General features: G+C 38.7%; 1 protein-coding gene across 6 annotated transcripts in view; it reads left to right on the top strand.

Moving 5' to 3' along the window:
* Positions 1–22,418, top strand: part of LOC121908127 (zinc finger protein GLIS1) — a 63,491-nt gene that overhangs the window by 17,827 nt on the left and 23,246 nt on the right. For 5 of the 6 annotated variants that reach the window (XM_042427853.1, XM_042427851.1, XM_042427849.1 and 2 more), the window contains one exon: positions 16,701–17,853. In XM_042427853.1, the coding sequence (XP_042283787.1) occupies positions 16,939–17,853 (915 nt within the window). In that variant the 5' untranslated portion in view covers positions 16,701–16,938. Of the gene's footprint in view, positions 1–7,802; positions 7,833–16,700; positions 17,854–22,418 lie in introns of those variants that run through there. The other variant, XM_042427854.1, reaches the window with a different exon arrangement.

Raw genomic sequence — 22,418 nt, 5'->3', positions numbered from 1 at the left:
CATTCGCTCCCTACCCGTATTAGCCTCTCTTACCCATCCACCCCCCCCCCCCTCCTTTAAAATGCGTTTTGGTGATCCGAACACAAGTGGACAGCTGAGCTGTTTTGCACTTGTGTCTATCTAGCCTGGGAACCAGATGAATCTGCGAGCTCATGTTTTACAAACTCACATGGATGGCGAGTTTTCAATTCTTTGGGGGCCCAGAAGAATGAAGACTAAATAAATCTACATATTACTATGGACAGTCAGTATCCCTGTGACTGTTTCATTTAACGCCTATTAAACAAATATAACCATGTCCTGTGTATTACACCTGTTACCCTCGCGCAATCTGATATCGCCGCGTTGGTGTTGTTCCTATGACATCATAATTAATGTTGCTCCAGGACCATCAATTGCAACTGACCAATCATGTTGCGGTGATGTCATAGCTTTGCAGCTTGGGGATAAAGACCGGAAAACACAAAAGCATGGCTCTTTGCCCGCTCACATGCATACTGTATGCAGTGGGGAACAGAAGGTAAGCATTCAAAACACTTTCTTTAATAATACAAAAGATTGATCTTTTAATATATGCCTTTCCCCGTGGATGCATGAAGCTCTATCCCTGTTAGTCTTGCATGGTCAGCCTTTGGTAAGACCACCTCATTTATCTTTATTTAACGCCATGTTGCTGCTCCCACTACTGTTTGTTCCAGAGTTTGAGGTGCTGACAGCCGCCATGTGGACACCACTGCGTGACTAACGTGCGTGCACAGTGCATTTCAAACGGCTATCAGCTAACGGAGCCCATAGAGCTAATGGCTAACTGAGCTAACAAATAAAAAGTACATTAATGTTACTGCTTTGGAGTCAATTCTTAATGTAAACATTAATATTTTTGATAATGCACAAGGTTAGAGGGTTCCTTGTACAATTTGCAGCATTATTTCTCTGAGAATCTCTGTCATGTCCAAGCCAAATGGGTATTGTAACTGAAACATCCCTAACCAAATTGATATTGAATCCAATCAGAAATGGAATTGAATTGGGACATGGGGTTGTGGGTTGAATGAGAGAATGAAAATAATTACTGTAAATATAATAAACTGGGCTGTGGATGTGGAACTTGGCTTAAATAAATGATTACCTATGTAGCTAGCAGTATGTGCCCTGGATTAACTTGCATGTTTGTCCTGTTCCATCACATGAAAGTTTGTCCTGGGCCATCATATGAACATTAATCATATTTATTTAAGACATCTGTTTTAAACTTAACAAAATATTTTGTTTTATTACAGAGTTTCCAGAAGACAAAAGTAGAGAGCTTGTGAGACACCAGGGAAGACAGTTGGCCGGATGGTTTTGATGGGGTTTCATGTCTGCTGTCTGACTCTAACTATACCTACCAAGACTGGCTTTCTCAGCAAAATGTTGTTTTCTTTTCAGTGCAAAGGACATACATGGTGCTGGGTCTTTACAGTTGTTGAAAAACTAATAATGAAGGAGTTTAGAATAAGTATTAATCAGTGATTACATACAAAGCCTGATCTGATGGTGTCTTATCAAAGTACAAGAAGATGTGTGATATCAGTACAAACAGTTGCAAACAAGAAGTAAGACATGTAAGACATTTTGAATCTTGAGTGTATTAAATACATTTTGTTCATGTACAGCTGCTGTAATGTGTACATTGAATAGATTGATTCAGTTTTGGATTTAAGCACTGTCTTTTAATTTTACTGGAGGATTAGAGGAGATGGTTTATCTTTGTACAGTGAACACATGAAACATGTACAGTTGCTAATAATCATAATCATAAATAATTGTGGTATTGTTTTGTAGGATTTGTCAACAGTCATCAGTGATGTACACAACATGGTCTAATTCTGACAGTAAAAAAAACATTCTAAATGTCTTAAGTGGACAGAGTTATAAATACTTGCTAACTTAAAGAAATAGTGTATTAAATTATGTTTTTCCCCCTTAAAATCAAGTAAGGATGTGTACTGTTTTGAATCATGGGTGGCAATTAAACACAATATATTTGCAGTAAGTACACAAATCATTTATTGTAATTTGTAATTTTCACTGAATTAACTCAGTAATACATTAAGGCACTTTGAAACTGTCTTGTAAAGGAGCTGTAGGTTATTAATTTATATTCTAATGTTTCAGTTTGAGGTGAGTCCTCTGAACAAAGCACAAACAACATCCGAACTTACTGTATGTATGCAGTTCATATATGCTGTATTATTTTAACACTTCACTCTGTCTTAATGACACAAAAATCCAACATGTTATGCTATACGTGTCACTGGAAACTATCTTCCACTATTGTGAGTTTAAACACAACAGAGCTTGTAAAAAATTATTGATTTATATGACAAACTGGTTTAAAGTTTTATATAAATGTGGGAAACATTAGGCCAGTTGTATTACACTAAGCTCCTTCTTGTTGATCCCCTGTAGGGAAGTGGAGATGAATTCATTAGAAAATGAGGGATGTTTGGAACACTTGAGGCCTGCTGTTTGATCTATGATACATTTAATAATGCGTGATGTGTCAGTTAAATTTGTTTTCTAAAATGCAACTCATGATCCATTACAAAGGCTTTAAACTTGCAATAACTCTCTTGACGGAATATATGAGTCTGGTGAAGCCCAGAGAAGGTTAAAGTCTGAATTTGGGATCTTTTGCCACATTTAATTTCCAGTAAATTAAATATTGCCCCCCCCTACCCCACCCCAGATGTTGTCACCATAACGGTATGTTACATGACACCCCACCCTAACCCTAACCATCCCCTCCTCATGCCTAAACCTAACTATGTGGGTGTGTCATGTAGTAAAGTGGGAGTGTAGTGTAGATGTTGCGAGTACACAGATAGACCTGCTTCCTGTAGACGTTGACCTTCTGCGCATATGTGGATCGCGTCCTCCAAGCGGACGCCAGAAAGTAGTATAAACACAGCTACTATGTGTCCGTAGTGTCCACAGCGGCTCGGGAGTATACGTGTGGCTTTAGCCTTCTACCAGAACATCACACTGTAATGAATCTCGAAGAATCAGTGTAAGATTGCCGGTATTAGTTGGTCACTTAACATACTGACATTATCAACAACAAAACAAGGTCAAACCCTAGTATATGGCTGGACCGTGGGTGTGCAAAATTGTGGCCAATTTGTTACTGGGATAGTCAGTGGTAGCGTCTATAATGTGAATTCCTGGTTATTAAATGTTCATCTGGAGGCTGCGGTGGCAATTATAAATGAAACATTTGACAGCATTTTTGGTGCAAATTCAGGAGGTTCATCCCCACCCAGTTACTGCCGTTACAGAAGCGCACCCACACTAAACTGATATAACAGCCTACATGAGTCTCATGTTTTACCTGCAAGACTCGTATTTTAATGCTGTTTTTCATCATTTGTAATGTGAAAACATCAAAAGGAATAAAAAGTTTGCATCCTGGTGTTTAGTTCAGTTATAAAATCTAACTGCTGACAGCACTGCCAGCCGGACAGTTGATCACACTGGCGGCAGAAACGTTTGTATGTGTCTGTTATAACAGAGTTTATCCGACTTCCCTGCATTTAACACCGGAGCTGAGAGCTCGGAGCAGGAAACACCGTCGCTCTGAGTCACGCTGTCCTCTGTTTCCATCACAGTTATGTGTTTAGGTCATTTAGAGACAAGGCTGTAAAAGTTTGCAGCCTGTCATGTTGTCATGCATATCCAGGGGGGCAATAACAGTAAATTCGAGAAAAATACAGACTTTGCTTATCCCATGCGAATGCGCCGCACGAAACACAGACGTGGGGGGAGAGATGGGGTAAATTCTAAATCACATGAGGTCCCCAGGTAATACTAGTCCCATGAGAATAGGGCTATGAGTGGAAGTGCTATAAACACCCCCTGATGATGTAAATAGAAAACCGCTCACGCTTATTCATTTTGAAAGAGCAACGGGCAAAGGGGAAACTCCAGTAGTCAGCTGGCCGACCAATGATGAAACTTCATCACTCACTCAGTCACGAACAACCGCATGTGTAAGGCTGACCCCACTGTTGTGGTTCAGCCAGAAACATCTTTCACCTGAATGAGTAATCCTATAAGTATGTAGTAAGTAATCACACTTGGTGACGTTGCATTCAGGATTATGCAAAACAAAGAGTTTTGGAAACAACATTAAGCCTTACAACCAATCAAAGGGGGAAGATTATATTCACCGTTAAAATTCTTCAAATTAAAAAAAAAACAGGACATTCCCTTTGTCACTATCTATAATAAACCTATAATGAAGGTATAATAAACCGCTGGATGTAGAACATAATGTATTTTCACAAGGTTTTTCAAACCAAATACCACCCAAAATTTGTTTGGAAAGACACGTTTGAGTCAGTCAGTGCCCACCACAATAGACTCAGTCCATCGCAGAAGAGTTTTAACAGACGTCTTGTGAAGCTGCTCCTATTTCAAGACGCTGGCAGGCCTGGGAGTCCAACTTGAGTCCATAGGCGCTGCTGCTGCTGCTGGCCCTGCTGTATCTGGTTCACGGGCTCTGCTCACACTGTCTTGTGGTTTGGACCGAGCCACTGTCATTTCACTGGAATTTCCTGCCATCTGCTCTCAGTCAAAGTTTCTCACAGATCCACACCTGCTTGTAAATGTCTGAGTCTGCCAGGAGGACAGGATGGATAGGTGGAGATAGGTGATGCACTGATGGAGGAGAGGGAGAGATCCCCTCCCACTTTTTGGCTCACGTTTAGAAGTAATGAAAAGAAAACGTACTTTTTTGTAAAGGAAATGTGATTTTGGTGGAGGACAGCACTTTTGCCGACATGGAGACAAAACGATGAGATAGCGTATTTTAACACCGGCCTAAAAAAATAACTGAAACATATTTCCATTTCCTGCACTCATAAGTAATTTCCTGCACTTACAATCTCATAGTTATGTTTACTGTATACCAGTAGTAGAGTAGATATTTTTACTGCAGTAAAAGCAGCAGTACGAAGCTGTAAAACATAAAGAAGTCTTGCTTAAATAAAGCATAAGTTAGCAAAATGTACTTAAAGTCTTAAAGTGTGTTTTGCTTTTTGTTGCTACAGTTGGATGTTTGAGCTTCACTGGGCAGAACAATATATGTGCAGAGTTTGACACTAGAAGGCTGTTTTCATATTCATCTGCTGAAAGTGGAAAGTTTTTCTGTGCTCACCTTAAATCTGAGTTCAAGGCGTCTACCTACGAGCATGATTTGTGACATCACAACTAGTTTGGAAGCCAGTCATGGTCTAATATGCAGCTTTCACAAGTGTGATGTGGAAACTTAGCCTCCAGTACAAATACACTGAGAATTACACATTAGTACATATCGCCCTTTCAAGTTGAAGGGTAGGAGTCATTTTTTCCATTGAGCGAATAAAATGGATTATGTTGATAAGAAGGGCAGTGGTGGGAAGGTTCCTCTTGAGCCAGCATTTTGTAATTGTTTTTTTTACTTGCAGCCATAAAAATCTTCAAAAGATATGTGTCACTTTCACTGAGACCTTTGGGAATATTTCCAAAGTACAAAAAAGTGAAAGAGAAATCAGATTTCAAGTCCAGAATCTCTGAAACTAAATGACCCACTTCCATCCAAAAAGGCTGAACAGATGAACAGAGCCAAAAATATGTGCATTGTCCACTGAAACTGATCCACACTCCCAGCAGGGGTGCTGAGACCCACTTAATTTGGATTTCTGCTCGGGGGTAATAAAGAAAAGGATCAGGTTCTTTCAGCAGAAATCTGTCCAAAACAAGGCATTAGTGGAAGTTGACTGAGTTCCCATACTTGAAGCCACACTTCCTCTGATATTACTATATTAGATAGCAGTTAAACTTTTGAAATATTTGCATATTCATAGAATTTTTTAATGGGAGAGAAGGAGTAGATGTAATGTTTAAGAATTTCTAATAAGGTAATTTAACTTTTTTTTTGTGGAAAAACCACATCAGACACAAAGTATTATTCAAAGAAGAGTGTTTTTTATATGTCTCAAAACATGTCTGGAGAGGATCTTTAAATATCAAAAGTAAAATTAGAATTTTAAAAGTATGTGGGAAAAATGGCCCTTGTGCTTGTTTTACTATTAGCATTTCAGCATTTTACTGTTGTAGTTGGTTGGTTGGTTTTACACACTTTTGTGTAGTTTAATCTATATCAATGCATCATATTCTATAAGATCATGTTATGTTTTGTATATAAAGTCTTAATCAGCAACATATTGTATAACTACAGCTGTTAAATATAATAGAGTAAAAACAATAGTAGCATAAAATGGAAATCGTCAAGTATAATACAAGTACCTCAAAATTGTACTTCAGTACAGTACAGTACCTGAGTAAATGTACTTAGCTGCTTTCCGCTATTGCTGTATATAGTATGTGTTTTGTCCTCTCTGTTTCTGTATGTGTGTTTGAGTACTTTCACACTAAAACAGTGAAGAGTTACTTGATAACAGCTCATAACTAGTTTATAGAAAATTGTAAATGCTCATTTTGATATACAGATATGTGAAATATATAAGAAAGACTAAAAATAAACACTGAGAAAAACCCCCTCTGCTGTTAACTTGGAGATACAATAGATTACACTTTTCTAAAAGCACTATTCAGAGTAACTGTCTCACTATAGAGGACGAGCCCTCAGAGGATCATTGTGTATAAAGTTAACAGCAATTCAATCCTCTTCTGAAGATGACAGGCCTGAATTCTGATCCAATAACACATCCTTATTTTGTGCAACGTGACACTGTGTTATTCACCTGCTCCCGCTGAGTTTATTTTTACCCAAACTGCCTCTCAAAATCTGGAAAGTGCCAAAGAATTTTTCTGGCTACAGTCACACAACAAAGCCGCCTACACGATTGTGGCACTGGGAGTGTAACACAGCGATGATACAAATGATCAAATATATCACAATAGCTGAGGGGATTTTAGCAGCACGGACAGTGTGAGAGTCTCACAAAGTCTTCTTCCCAGTGTAGCTTCGTTGATCACATCTACGACTTGAGGTTGAAACAGGGCACCTCATTGAAACTCTTAGGGGTTTCTAAAATGCAGTCTACTTTTACTTAAGGGGGACATATTATACATTTTTGTCATTTACATACTGTTATGATGTTGGATATCTATGTTAAACATAGTCGAAGTTCAAAATCTTGAGGTGAATGTATGTAAAATGCTCTCCGTAAGACAAAAGCCCAGGTTTCAGCCTGCTCTGAATCCATCATTTGAAATGCTTTCTTTAAATTTCGCATGTAAATATGCATCCATTCAGTAATCTTTGTTGCTGAGATTGTTCGGGAAATACTTGCATATTTCAATAATATGTCAATGTTGTGTTTACAGCTTGTCAAAAAAACTTCATGCAGATTTATTTTCACAAATTAGTCAAGGATCTGGTCATAAAGAAAAAATGAATGAAAGCTGGCAAGCTAGCTATCTCACTAATTAAAAGCCACATTTAAGAACACTCAGGGCTCTGCTGCTCAGCCTTGCAGCCAATTTTTCCCAGTGGTCACTCGCGGTATTGCAGCGGAAAAACCCCCTACGGCCCAAAAAGGATTTTCCCCATAGACCACCGTTGTAAAAGAAATGTCTGTAAAACTGTTGACAGGACGCCTTGAACTGCAAACAATGTCAATACATTTGTAAAACTTTCCACAGCTGAGAAAAGCTATTTAAAAATCTGTAATGTCACAATGTAAAGTCTATGGACTGAGCGGGAACTTGTGGGCGGAGCCAGCGGGGGGAAACACTACTGGGCATATTCAGTGGGCCGCACAACACGGAAGCAAACATGGAAGGTAGAAACCTTTTTTTGGCGTATATATCAGCTGAGCAATTCTTACTGGACTGAATGGCTGCCATTTGTAGTCTGGTATCCAGCTCTTGTTATAATACATCCATGGTAAAACCTCAACACAAAACTGGAAAGATTCTTAAGGGACAGTTATGACCTGAAAGCCCAGGGTTTACCATGGTAGCACTAGCGATTGTAGCTATTGCTACACTTGTACACTGCTAGCTTATAGACTATAAGAGCAATTATTACATTAGCAGCTTCTAGATCACCCTTAACTGTGGGTTTGACTCAAAGTTAGTTTATGTGTTTACATTGTTTGAAAAAAAGGAATTGTTTCAATGGTTATTATCTCTCTTCAAAACCTTCACAACTTAAGCGAATCCTCTGATAACAATCATTTAATTTAAATTATTTGAATTTGATGTAGTTTTGCTGTTGGTGTGATCAACCCCTAAAAAAACACTGATCATATACAGTCGAAACTAAGGGAGTAAATGTGTACTATACAGTACATGATAAAATATGCTAAAAGCTGAAAACAACTGAGAATGACTGAGGTTGTTTTAACTGTGCAAATGCGTCAGTGATCTCATGTTCTGGAAAATAAACCGTGCATCACTCACTTCCCTTTTAGCAACTTTCCAGGTGAGAGCTGGTCTGAATGAGTGCATTCTTCACATTCACACATATCTGTCTTAGACTGTTAAAGTTACATATATGTGAATGGGCAGGTTTCTGCTCTGAGTTTGGAAGTTGAATCAGTGATCTTGGTAACCTTGGGTGTAGAGCATGGAAGTATCTTCCTTACAGACATGGTTTAAATAAACATGTTGGCTGAACTATTAATCTCCTTTTGAAAAGACTATCCAGGATAATTATTGTTCCCAGAGAGCTCCATAATGAAAAAGTTTATCAGTGCAGGACTGATACTGATCACCTTTTACACCTGTCTTACATTTAAGTTAGGTTTGGATTAGAGTTTGATTGCTGTAGTATTGATTAACTTTGGCATTAAGGTTATTGTCCATGTAAGAAAACTCTGCTCGATCTCTATTTTTGACTGATTGCTCAAATGAAACTTCTTGTAGTGCTTCACCTCAGACACAGTTGTGCTTTTTTGTGCTTTGGCTTCATCTCAACCTCTTCCAGCTGGAATATCAATATAACCAGATAGGGAAGAATAATCACCTCCTCTGTTGAGGTCTTGTAGTGAAGTTTTGCATTGCACACTTAATTTCCAAGTTCTCATTAGTGGTTTTGTCACCTGGATAGGCCTCTTTGAGCAGACATGACTTAGTGGCATTGGCATCACCAGTGAATTTTGTCACTGTACTTGAGCAGCTTCAGTGTCTTTCACATAATTAAACTGATCACTCACTTGGATGTTGCAGGGATTTCTACTTGGTATGTCTGGAAAAAATGTCAAAAGCGCCCTTTTGGCTGGCACATTGAGCCTTCAGGTTCAGAAACTTCTTCAGCTTCCAACCATGTCGCCCTCCTGGAGCAAGTTGTACCAGCTGTTTGTTAGTTCAAACTTAGCCTGTCACAAAAAAGTTTACACAATGGAGATTTATACATACAAGATTGAAACCGTTTGCACCACACAAACTTGCTCTTACGTAGAGATGAGTTGTTACTAAATATTTACACCTACTAACTGCCAGGTGAAACCATCTGATAAAACTAATGTCTAACTAACTAACTAACTAATTAGCTTGCTAATATCTGGCCCGTTTACTAGTCATTGGCAAATTACAATACAATACCATGACTGTACTTAAAAAAAATGTGTTTTGAGGTATTAAAAATCTTCTGTTGTAAGGATGAATGTCTATATTTTGCAGATTTTTTACTATCCATTAAAAGATTTTAAAAATGCTAAATTTAGACCTTAAATGTGTTAAATTACAAGGTTTAGGATAGTCTACTGTATGAACAATCAAACTAAAATACAAATATGTACATGTTTAACTGTAGACCTTTAACGACAGTATGAAAAACTATTTTTGTGAGTCCTTAAATCAGTCCTCTGCAACAACTGATTCACACGAATTACTTAAAATATGGTATCGTTAACCTCTAATCAGAAGTATCAGTGACAGTCTGCGTCTTTGTGCAGCTCTGCAGTTTTCAGTGTCAGCTCAGCAGCTTCAGGTCGGGCCTCTTCCCTTAGTATAAATAAATGTTTCAGGAGGTTCCACCTCATGATCCTCTTGTTTAAGTTTCTCACTTGAAACTGTCTGACAGGTTGTGTTGCTTTGAAATATTTATAGTGGACTTGGTCAAAGACAGAACAAAAACAGAACATTTTGCTCAGTTGTGCATATTCATCACTTAATACAAAGTACATTATGTCTTTGGAGGAACAAACTCTTCTGCGTGTTCAGACCTTACGTTGGCCCCCAGTCCAGCTGTTTATCTCACAGCAGGCAGGACTGTGCTCCTTAGCAATATGCATGATCTGAGGAGGTGACATGTATATTTTGTGTTTATTATTTTCTTGACAGTGAGAAAATGTGTCCTCTGAGACATCTGTCTTGCTGTTAAAACAAACTGAAAATACATTTATTTAACAAGCAGCCAGCCTACAGTTTGGAGGTATTTACCGACCATCAACAGCAACTCTGTCTCCTACAAATTACGCTCATATACAACCAAACTGTAACTGCAAATATGCTTTGCTAGAAACGTATAACGTTAATTAACGTATTTGGCAACTTGCAAAAATGTTGATACCGAACATACGAGTGAAATGTGCAAAGACAATGTACCTAGTTGTTTTTTTCTTCTTCTTGCACAACAATATCTGCAAGTAGAAACTACAGCAACATTAAACTTTTTATGGTTGTAATGAGGCACCGGCAGCACTTAGGGAAATATGGTTTAATATAGAGAAAAGTGCAATGAGTTGAAGCACATGTTTATTAACATTTAAGCAAAACAACAATCTTTCACCAACCTAAACCAAAGTGCTTTTGTTGCCTAAACATAACCTGACACGGGACCCAGGATGCAAACCTGAGTCTCTGGTGCCGGAGTCTTGTGTCTTGTATGCCCGTCATCGGCAACAACATCCTCCCTGCAACTCCAGAGTGATATATAAAAGTATCGTTTAAATAATTTGAAAAAAACATTTCCTTTCAACAAAATCCAGGCAACTTTTACGTTTGCCAACACAATGTGAGAGAGAAAACAGTTTTAGTCATATATGAACGTAATTTGTAGAGACAGGGTTGTCAACAGCTAGTCTTAACATTAGCCCCGGTGACTGCATGAAGTTGAATCCTTTCAGTGAAACTGCATCATTTTCCAACCCAGCCTCACAAAATTTAATCTATAGATTCGTGTACGTGGACACAAATTTTCCATTTTTTTCGCGACACTCAGCACAACTTTCAAACCTTACTTTATTTCATTTTTATTAATATTAACTTACTTTTGTCTATTTTTGTCTATTTTGCGTTTTTTGGGAGCAAACGCCAAGGCACATTCTTTGTATGCTTGCATTAGCTTATAAAACAGATTCTGATTCTGACTGAATGGGCTACGTCATGATGACATAAAATCCCAAAACAAGAATCATAAAGATACAATACTAAACTAAACCACCACTGTAATGTAATTATTGAATTTAAAATTGCAATCCCTTACACTGCTGAAAAAGTAACCACATCACTGTAATGTGTTACTTGCCAACACGGTTTGTGACTGAGCTAGCCCATATGTGACCTCGGCACTTCGTACACTTGGTGACTCGGTCCTCAGCACAAACCTCATGGGGAAAATACAATTATCCGGTTTTTGTGATGGCACAGGTGTTTACAGTCTGCCCAGGATGAGAACATGTTTTCCCAGGGCAAAACCAATGTATAAATTGGATGTAGTGTATAGCTAGTATGGAGAAGAAGAGAACAGTGGGTCCATATTTGTAGTTCTGTTTCTAAAAAGTGTTGGAAAGTTTGTAGAAATGCTGGATTTAAATGTTGGTTTCGTCCCGGGCAAAGATGTTCTCATCTTGGACAGACAGCAACAAAAGAGTGTTTAAGTTTACCGTGTTCCTGGTTCAGTTCTAGTTGAACACCTTTGTTTCCTGTCATCATTTCCTCTCTCCTTGTTTTTCCTGTCTCCCTAAAGGGAAAAACACCATAAAAATTTTAAAAAATTTAAAAAGTTATTCTGAAGAAATTAGTATCTATATCTTTTAACAGCAAAATCCTGCTACCCAATATTTGAGGATATTGGAAGCCTTTGTAAACAGTTTGCAGGTTAAAGAGGGAAAAAAGAGATGGTGTTGCATCTGCAAGTTTGAAAAATTACAGATGGTTAAAATTAAAAAGTCAAAACTGCTGCTTAAACCTCCAACTGCACAGCGGCCACCAGAAGAAAACTGTGGGGAATTTTTTAGATTTTAATGTGTGTAACTATAAATGTAAAGCAGGCAGCTGTTGGTGTTGCAATTTCCTCTGGATAAATAAAGGTTAATGACCTGAAAGTAGAGTCAATTCTGATTTATTAGCGCACTCGTAGCCCACAAAATTGGTTTCACAGGATTAAGCTATTTTGAAAATGGAGGCCCAGAGGCACAAATTATTTAGAGAAGTGTAAACTTTCACCCTCCTGCCAACTTTCTCTGTTACTAGGATACCGGTCTCTCATGTCTTTTATAAAAACACAAGCGACAGTTGTGAAAGTAATTACGTAATTCCCATGTTTTCTTTAATGCCCAGCCAGCCACATTTATGAGATTTTGTTCTCCTGCAAACATATTGTCCTAACCTGAAATATATTGCACCTGTGGGTATTTCTTCACACAAAAAATGTACTTGTGTATTTTCTTACAGCACTTTTTTTTTCATTCTCACATGATTTATATAAAAACATAACAAAAAGAAACATCAGGACTACAAATCAGACCTCAGATATCCCTGGAAATGAATAATAACAATTCTAAATGGCTTAGATATGAAATATTTACTACAACTGCACACAGTCTTGCATGCCAAATGCGCGTAATTCCATTCAAAATTCTTTATTAAAACATTTAAAAAGAGAGGTTCTTTCTTGTTTTTATATGATTTATTTCTTAAAATAACAGAGGCATTAGAAAAAATAACAGGCTACATTTCTTTCTCTCATTCAGTCTTTCAGTGAATAACAAAATGAGTCTGGGAGCAAATACTAATGGCAACTGACATTAAAGCTGCATTAATTTATTCTTGTTGTAAACACAACATTAACATTGAACTTTATAAAGTTGATATGGCGAACATGTTAGCAAACAATTGACTATTTATACATCCAGCAGACAGGGAGTAACATTATCATTCATCTGGAGTTGTGTTTGAGGCCACCTGGGAAATGTAAGTCCTGAGGGAAACATCTGACTCTTTGAGACTGTCCTCCCAAGAAAAATTACATAATAGGCCATAATGCCAGTTACGCATAAACAACATATTGTTACGTTTGAGTGACAGATGCCATCTAGTGGCCGTAGTAATAAGTAAGATCAGATGACGTCTATATAAGTTGACATATTTCCTCATTCAGAGGAGGAGAGGTTGATGGAGGCATTAACCCAACGGTGGACTTTGCAACAGGAGATCGTTGTTGGTTCCCTGTTCCCAACCGCGAGTAGGGACAGTTTTTCAAAAACTGAAACTCCAGTCATCTCCTAACCTTAACCCTGTGGCTATTATTGTAGCCATGACAATGAAGGTTGCCTAACTTTAAGGAAGTAGTAACTTTACCCAAATCACATTTCTCTAAATTTAATGAAGTGATCATTTCGACTCAAACCATGTTCTTAAGTGGTTTTTGTCCCTAAACCTAACAAGAACTTAACCATAGTGTGTTGTCACATCATAAAACTTAATTATTTTTTAACAGTGATTTGTAACGGTTTTTGGAAAGCACAGACAAATAATGATGCTCCACCAATGGAGTAGAAAACGCTCCCATGTGTCTTTCTGGGGTGCATGGTAAAAAAAAACTTATTTGATCATTTAATTTGGAGAACTTGTTGGGCTCTTTAGTTGCTAAATGATCCACTGTGTTCACCAGCTTGTCTGTCTATTGTTTGGCATGTAGGGTAGTGTAGTGTACAGTGGATGTATCAGAGCTTTTTCACTGAAACAGTGAATTGCGGGCCATAAAAACCAAAACAATGAGCTTAAAGACACTAAAACACTCTGTAGGCCCGAGGGGAACTGCAGAGTCAGGTATTATTTCTTTGCAAGTTTGTCACTATGAGCAAACCCTTTAACATTACACATAGTAATGCAAATGTAAGATTGCACATATTGTTGCAGGTTTAGCTGCAGGATTCAGTGTTAATATAGCAGTCTGTATAAGTGCCAAACCACTCTGACACCTCTATAACACCACTGAGGATTATTTGGGAAGGATAGTATTACAAAACAGAAGTTTGTCTGTATATTTGCATCCCTCATTTCAATAAAGAGCATTTTCCCATGTTTCAGTTGAACCAAAAAGCACAAAAAAGTTTGTAATTCAAGAACCAAACTGCTTATTGTTGCGACAAGTACACATTTGCTTGTCCTGAAATGCCACAGCTGTGTTTAGCTAACCTCAGCGACTGAGTCTTTAAAAGACACCACATGAGATGAGCCTGCTATTTTATAAAGTTTTCTGGCTCACTTGAGGCTTTGTGGGACACTTTTCTTAGTTTTACTGTCTGACTCTTCTTTCTGGATTAGGACCAAAGTGGTTTGTGAATAGACACTGGTATAAAAAATCCCCTTTTTCTATATATGCTGCTGGATTTCACTCTGCTAGATTTATGAAAGTGTGGATGGTTACATGGAGATCTGGTGTGATGCTAAATAAACAACACCAAGAAATTAGAAAATGGTTTATCAGATTTGTTCTTTGATTTTTATGACTTCTGAAATCCCACAGTCTGACCTCAAAACTCTAATGTGGGTTTTAGCTCTTAAATCCAACAGGTACAAGGTTGCAATTATCATACTTCAAACATACCAAACCACTTCTGCTACACAAGTGTCATTAATCCAGTTCAGCTCGTTGACACACAGACACATTGCAACATCTCTAATTAAGATTCAACCACATTTCCCATGACTGGTCTGCTGCACGACTCCGGTGGGGGGAACTCCAGCAATTTACGGGAAGAATCATAAAATTGTAAACCAGACTATACCAGGAAACTATGGGCATGAACCTACACTTAGCGACTCCTTCGTCAGCTAATATAACTACAGAAGTGAACTTACTCATCATCCTGGCTGTGTCAGTTTCTGGCTCATAAAATGACCGTCCATTGAATCTTTCCTATGACTAATTATATGTGGCAGAGATCCTGTTGTAAATTAGATCATCAATATCTGGCAGATGGCCGAGAGCAGTGGAAATCAAGTCTATTCCAATAAACAGTCAAGGACTATTGCACAGTAGAGCTACTGTATATGCGACACAGGGGTGGGGGTGACTTCTGTTTGGTCCACCATTTTCCAGTCTCCCAGCACTTGAGAGATGTGGTCCATTACTCTTCCTCTCTTAACAAGCATCTGGACCAGGTTCCAGGCAATCGGCTGCCACACAACGCCTGGCTGTTTGCTGCAGGGGTGGCCTTAATGCCTGCAGTAATGAATCAGCCCCCACTGCCACAGCAGCTCAAAGGAAACCAAATATACACTCGCAGCAGCGTCACACTCAGAAATATTTGATTGAAGCCTGCTGACAAGGGGGTCGGACACACTGTTTGTTTGGGTTTTACTTCATCCGAAACCTTCTCCGCTGGTCACCTTGCTCCATTTGTTGTTAATGATTGAACGCAGATTTGCCAATGGCTGGAAATGAGGGAATAACATTCAGAGTGTGACACAGATTCCCCAAAGGTTTTATGTTTCAAGTCTTTGATGGCAAGTTGTCATAGCAGCTGAGTCATAGTATTGCAACATCACAATGAATCCTGAGTCAGTTTAGCCGATATTGTTTCACAACAGTGATGGACTAAGTACTTCAGTACAATTTTTAAGCATTTTTACTTGAGTTTTTTCATCTTAAGCTGCTTTATACCTCAACTCTATTACATTTCAAGCAAAAATATTGTATTTTTTACTCCACTACACTGAGCTGACAGCTACAGTTACTTTACATGTTAAGATTTTACATTAAAAACATTATGATAAGCTTATAAAATACAAAACTTGTCACATATTAAGCCAGTTTTTTGCATTGTGAACCCTTACAAAAAGCAGTGTCTAGTTGGGGCCCCTATCAAGTTTCAGATGTTTCTATGAGTTGTTAGTAATTCCACTAAAGTGAGATTTTCCTTCTGAAATTCTCAGATGGTTTTAATAACTGGTTGAGGTCCAAATATGCAAAACTCTCAAATATTTAACAATAACAAAAAAATAAATCAGAAAATAAACAATGGAATTTAGTTTTTTTAATTTTTTCCTACTCCATTAATCATCTCACAACCACTCAGATTTATGTTGTGGCTCCTTGCAGGGGTCCAACCCTTAGGGTGGGAACCACTGGAATAAATTACTCAACTGTATATAAAGTACCTCAACCAGCTACAACAGTATGATACTGCTTACACATTGATGCTTTAGTATTAACAATCTAATAATTTTGTATATAGTAATGTATTAATCCAGGGCCATTTCTCTGCAGAAACATGTACTTTTACTTTTGATATGTTAAATACATATTTCTGATAATACTTCAATACTTTTACTGCAGCATGTGAGGATTTTGAATGCAGGATTTTTACATTGTTGTATTGGTACTTTTACTGGTTGTTATGTGATATGTTTGTATATGTTGTAATTTTGCCTTTTAAAATGACTCATTTGGGTTTGGTTTCTCTCTGGCGCAGAGCACAAGAGATGACTGACCGGGCAGCACTTTGGAACAAATGACAGAAGATTACACATGTTTGGGTTGAAATGAGAAGATGCCAGCTGCAAATCCATCTAATTTGATTACATTTGAGTACCTAAAGATGCTGTGGACAGTTTTACCTCCAATGGATTCTTAAAGTTGCTCCAACACAATCATCAGCAACGATTTTACTGAAGGAATCTCTTGCTGGAAGTCAGCGAGCGGGGGCCAGGATGTGGCCCCCCGACCTCGGGCCTCCAGACGTCCAGCTGACTCTTCCTGGTTTTGGGAGTGTGTTTGAAGATGTGGAGGACCTTCAGGCGCCACTGTCTTCCAGTGGCTTCTGTCAGTCATCGATCCATTCCAGTGGTTTGGGCATGTGCTGTCTTCCAAGGACTTCCCTGTCCCTGTCCTCTCTGGGGCGAGACCTCACCTCCCTGCTCAGCTGTAAGACGAACGGATCCCACGTTGATAAAACAATGGAGGACTTTGCCACCACAGCACACACGGACCCCAAAAACAACACCCAGAGGTTCAGTTGTTACCCCCAGCCCTCTCTTCCTATATCCTACATGCTCACCAGCTGCGCCACGTCTCCCTCTTTCTGCTCACCGCCATCCTCTCTTTCCTCTTCCTCCTCCTCCTCGTCTTTATTCTTTACCTCTTCCCTGCCTCTTTCTGATGCACTTGGGGCCAACAACAAAACTTCTCAGCAACAACCAAAGCTACTGGAAGAGTATCATTCAATAAAACAAGAACCAGCAGATGATTTCCTGCCCTGTAAGAGGGAACCATTTCAACTTAACAACCAGCAGGGGGAGTGGGGCCATGTGGGCCAGCCCCTCCAAGGCCTCGATGGTCAGGACAGTACCCCTCTTCATTCCCCGAGACTTAACGGACCCACGGGACAGGACGCCACTGGGGACCAGCAAGATCAGCCGTGTCATTGGATCGACTGTAGTGCCACTTACAGCAGCCAGGAGGAGCTGGTGAGGCACATCGAGAAGGTGCATATCGACCAGCGCAAAGGAGAGGAGTTTGCCTGTTTCTGGGCTGGCTGTGTGCGGCGCCACAAGCCCTTCAACGCTCGCTACAAGCTGCTGATCCACATGAGGGTCCATTCTGGAGAAAAACCCAATAAATGCATGGTGAGTCAGTCTGCTTTTGTTGACTGGAATTAAAGGATATTGCTGTCAATTTTCTGTATTTTTCTTATTGTCAACAAATCTCATGTGCAAAGCCAAACCAACAATGAACCGATCTTCTTACAAGTACTGTGTGTGTATCCAAAGCAAATATATCTTATTTCACTGTGCTATAGAACTCTGTTGTTGCCCAAAAGCTATTGAAAACATTGACAGTGAGTCAAACCGTTGCACTGGGTGACATGTTCCTTCACCATGAAGAGTTTGGGCACGTTAGTTTGTTTAGAAAATGGTTCCAAAGACTAATAACAGCGATCACATTTTCAGTCTAGACTAGTTCTGTGTAAAGCAGATGCCATTACACATGTGTGGGAACGCGGTTCCTGACTAAACGTGATTGCTGTTATTAGTCTTTGGAGCCATTTTCTAAACAAACTAACGTGCCCAAACGCTTGTGGCGAAGAAACATGTTACCCAGTGCAATGGTGTGACTCATTGATGAGTTTTTAATAGTTTTTGGACAACAACGGAGGTCTACGGTACAGAGGAATGAGATATTTCAGGCTTTGGATACACCCACAATATTTGTACGTCGATCAATTCATTATTGGTTTTCACATGCAATTAACGTAATTACGTAAGAAAAATGTAGAAAATTGCCAGCTTGATTTTTAGCATATTATAATATTATTCGGAGGGGACAGCCCAAACTTGAAAGACCTAAAAACAGTTCACACTCGGGGGCTGCCCAGTAAGACTGGCACCTCAAGAAGAAATGACAGGATCAGTCGTTTATAGAAGTTGTTATACAAGTGCAACCAAAATGATATAAATTAACATCCAAGTGACAGAAGTCAAGACTGTGGTAATTATGACGAGCAAAGGAAGAAATGAGGTGACGTTATTATATTGTAGGGAGGAGGTCATGGTGGATGGATGGGTCATCCCCTAACTTTAACCGCAATGAAGGTCCCCCAAGCTTAAGGAAGTAGTAATTTTAACCAAAACCACAGTGTTTCCCAAACCTTAACAAAGTACTTATTTTAACCTAAACCATGATCTTTCCCTAAACCTAACCAGACCTTAACCATAGAGTTGTCAGAACTGTAGTTATTTGTAACGATTCTGGAAAGCACAAACAAATTATGTCTTCCTGCCAATAATTGTCGACAGGTGCGTCGGATCAGGAAACACTTATATGTGTCATTCTGGAGTGCATGGACCAACATATTTTGTCGTTTAATTTTTGGAGGATTTGCTAGACCGGTACAACCACAGCCTCCTACTGCTGGCCCACTGAGCAGCTGAGTGGGAAAAAACACATCAAAACATTTCCATCACAACTGCAATGAAGTTTTTACTCTTAACAACACATAAATGCTTTGTCGTCAGTGCCCTAAATGTAAAAAAGCAGGTAAAAACTTCTTCCTAAAGCGGTTGTTTACATATAGCAATAATAAGCCACAGAAAGGCTGTACCTAACCTGCACCTGGTCTAACTCTTACATGCAATTTTCAATGACTCAGAGCTTCCCTGTGGAGTATTTTTGTCCATTAGCCACTTGTAGAGAAATGTTTTGATAAGCAGGTCTCTGTATTGTTTATACCAATATGACATGTTGTACCAGAATGAACGAGGGAACACATGCAATCTGTGAGCAAGTGACACACGTGATACAGGTTTCTGAAAATGGACTGAACTGAAGAAAACTGCAATCTGATGTAAACAACACAGGTTCCAAAGCATTGAAAAAGTCTTCAAATGTTTTAAGAGGTAGGAAATGCACTCTACAATGTAGGAATTCACTAACTACAGTAAGTATACGAGGCAAATGATGAATGTGGATGTGAGAAATGTGTAAATTGCGTCACTTTTTAGTCCTTAAAACTTTAAAGACAGCAGAAAAGATCCGCACACACACCACCGGCTTTCGATAGATCCCACAGTTTAGTCCCCTCATAAAAACTGTATTATAAAATTTCCCTTTTAAATTTCCCTTATGAATTCTTCAGTTTATTGTCTGTTGTTCACAGATGAGATTCTTTTTAATTCAAGAATGACTCATCAGTAAAGAAGGGAGGGTTTTTTTCATTCACTTCCCACTTGTAGATTCACCCAAAATGTGCAAGAATCAAACTTCGCAACACTTGCAACCACTTTCAGTCAATCAAAACATATCTCATCCCTTCCAACGTTATGTTTCCTTCGAATGGGCCATTTAGAGGTTTAACTGAGTTTGAAAGACATTAACATGCTTACAGTACGTCTCGACTTCTTTCAGACTGTGCAGCCGATGATCAAGAGTCTGTAAGACACAGAGATGATCAAACGGTTTCCTCTCCTCACGACAGGTTTCCCTTACTCATGCATGCCAGAGAAGGAAACGTGGCTGTGCTGAATGAATGGAGGATGTGTCTGTACCTCTGCCGCATTCAAGGACCTGCTAATCACCCTGTGGTTATTCTGACAAATGCTATTAATTCATACTTACTAAGTCACATAAGACTTTATCTTCAGCAACGCTACAAGCAAACAAGTCAATCATTCTTGTAGAAAATGTGTCCCCTACTGAGGAAACTCTTCGCCTTTTCTGAACAACTTGTCTCTTGAAATATGTAGTCTGCCTTTAAAGGATGATAGATTATATTACTGTAAAATACAAAATGACAGATTACAACAAAAGATGCACGTGCATTTTGAAAAACTCAAGACTTTCATCCAAGCTAAAGACAAAACCAGACCACATCAGGTCTGAGGAGAGACTGCGAGGTTTCTGCATTAACCATCACAACAGTGGCCGTTGAGCCCCAAAATACTGTCACCCTCCATCACTTCTTGTCATGAGTCATTTTCTGAAACACAACTATTGCAGCTTGAACACGTCTTCCCCATGATGACCTTACGTTTGGTGCCAAATCCCCGTCCCTGAGAGTGAGTAATGCTCTGTAACACTGCTGTCATCAGCCTGATTAATAATTCATTCTGATATTTTCACTCAGGGACACGCTTCCTACTTAAGTGAATTAGTTCATTAAAATGACCTAAACTGTTGTGAGCTTGTAAATACATTACTATGGAGAGTCGCCTGCAAACTGATTAATAAAATTAAACCAACATCAACACACAAAAAAGTATGTCATTAGTCACACTTGGACTAGTTGAATAACATCATTTTCATGAAGCAGTTAAGCCAAAACATGTAAATTAAGTCATTCCTGGTGCAGCAATGGAAAAAGAATATCTCACATGAATGTAGTCAGTGTTTGTAAATGAATTCAACCTTATTTACCAGCTCGTAATGTCAAGCTTCAGATCAGACAGGTGTTATTCAGGCTGTAAACACACGAGTTCCCACAGTGTTTTTAAATCCAGCGTGGTGGAGTCATAGTGTATAATTTACACTATGACTCTGCTGGACTGACATTCATATGTGTATTGATTTAAAGGAAAAGTCTGTATTTTTCTTTCTGTCAGCAGTTCTCATGAAAAGACCAAAACCAACAATTAAATGATCCTACTAATAAGTGTTGTGTTTGTGCATTAAAGTGCTATTATTTTCCAAAAAAAATATATTAAAAACACATCAATGAGCCACACTGGCTCTGGTGACATGTTTCTTCATTATGATGAATGTAATCATATGTACACCGTCCTGCGACTGTAAATATCACTAGAACACTAAATGTGTATTGTTCCGCAGCTGAAAATAGTCCCTAACAAATGCGCAATTTATTCTTGTGTAACATTTGCTAAAAACTACAGTTCCCAGCTGTTTTAGGAAATTACTAAGTATTTAAAAAAATGAAGAAAACAATATCTTTGTGACTCATTTGTACAGATTTATATCTTCAGTAGGAATGAGTGGGCTCGGTGCTGAGAGGCACAGACAGGAAGTCGGAAAGTATGACGAGACGGACAAAAACAAAGAAAATATGGGACTATCTACAGACTAATCCTTCAAGTATGTAGCATAATATGAGGAAAAACATTTTAAAAATATGATTATCAACATTACAAACATGACAAATGATAGTACGCATTTTAAGGATTAACGAAATAATTTTTAAAATCGCAGTAAAAACCGCGTATCTAATCTTTAAACGTCAGACAGGGTGAAGATAATGTACAGTTTCCTTGAGTTCATCCGAATTTCCCCATCACATGTAAGAAATAAAGGAAACATTATTCTTCCAGTAGCAGAGGCTTTAAAAAGAGACGCTGTACATGCTGTCATGTTGAGGAAATCAACTACACAAACCATAATAACTGAGAGCTTAAATAGGGCTGCGCTCAAATTTCTACTCTGTCAAAGATTTTTGAAATATGTTTCTAGTTAGGAGCCATATATACAGAGTATGTGCAGAGACATGGCTTCATTTGTTTGATTGTTTTGTTTTTTTTTTCTTTAAGATAGCTTTTTAACTGCAGTAGCCCCAGGGTGAATTATAGCGGACAAGCCCGAATGTGTATGATGTGTTTCTTCTTTTCAAACAAACTGATGCATTTCCTCACAGCTCAGTTGACGTTAACCTGCAAAGTGATTGAGTTAAATCTGATATTCAGTGTTT

This window comes from Thunnus maccoyii, chromosome 12 (assembly GCF_910596095.1).
Source record: "Thunnus maccoyii chromosome 12, fThuMac1.1, whole genome shotgun sequence".
In the NCBI taxonomy this organism is placed as follows: Eukaryota; Metazoa; Chordata; class Actinopteri; order Scombriformes; family Scombridae; genus Thunnus; species Thunnus maccoyii.
The sequence above is the reverse complement of the archived record's forward strand: the minus strand, read 5'-3'. Positions and strand labels throughout refer to the sequence as shown.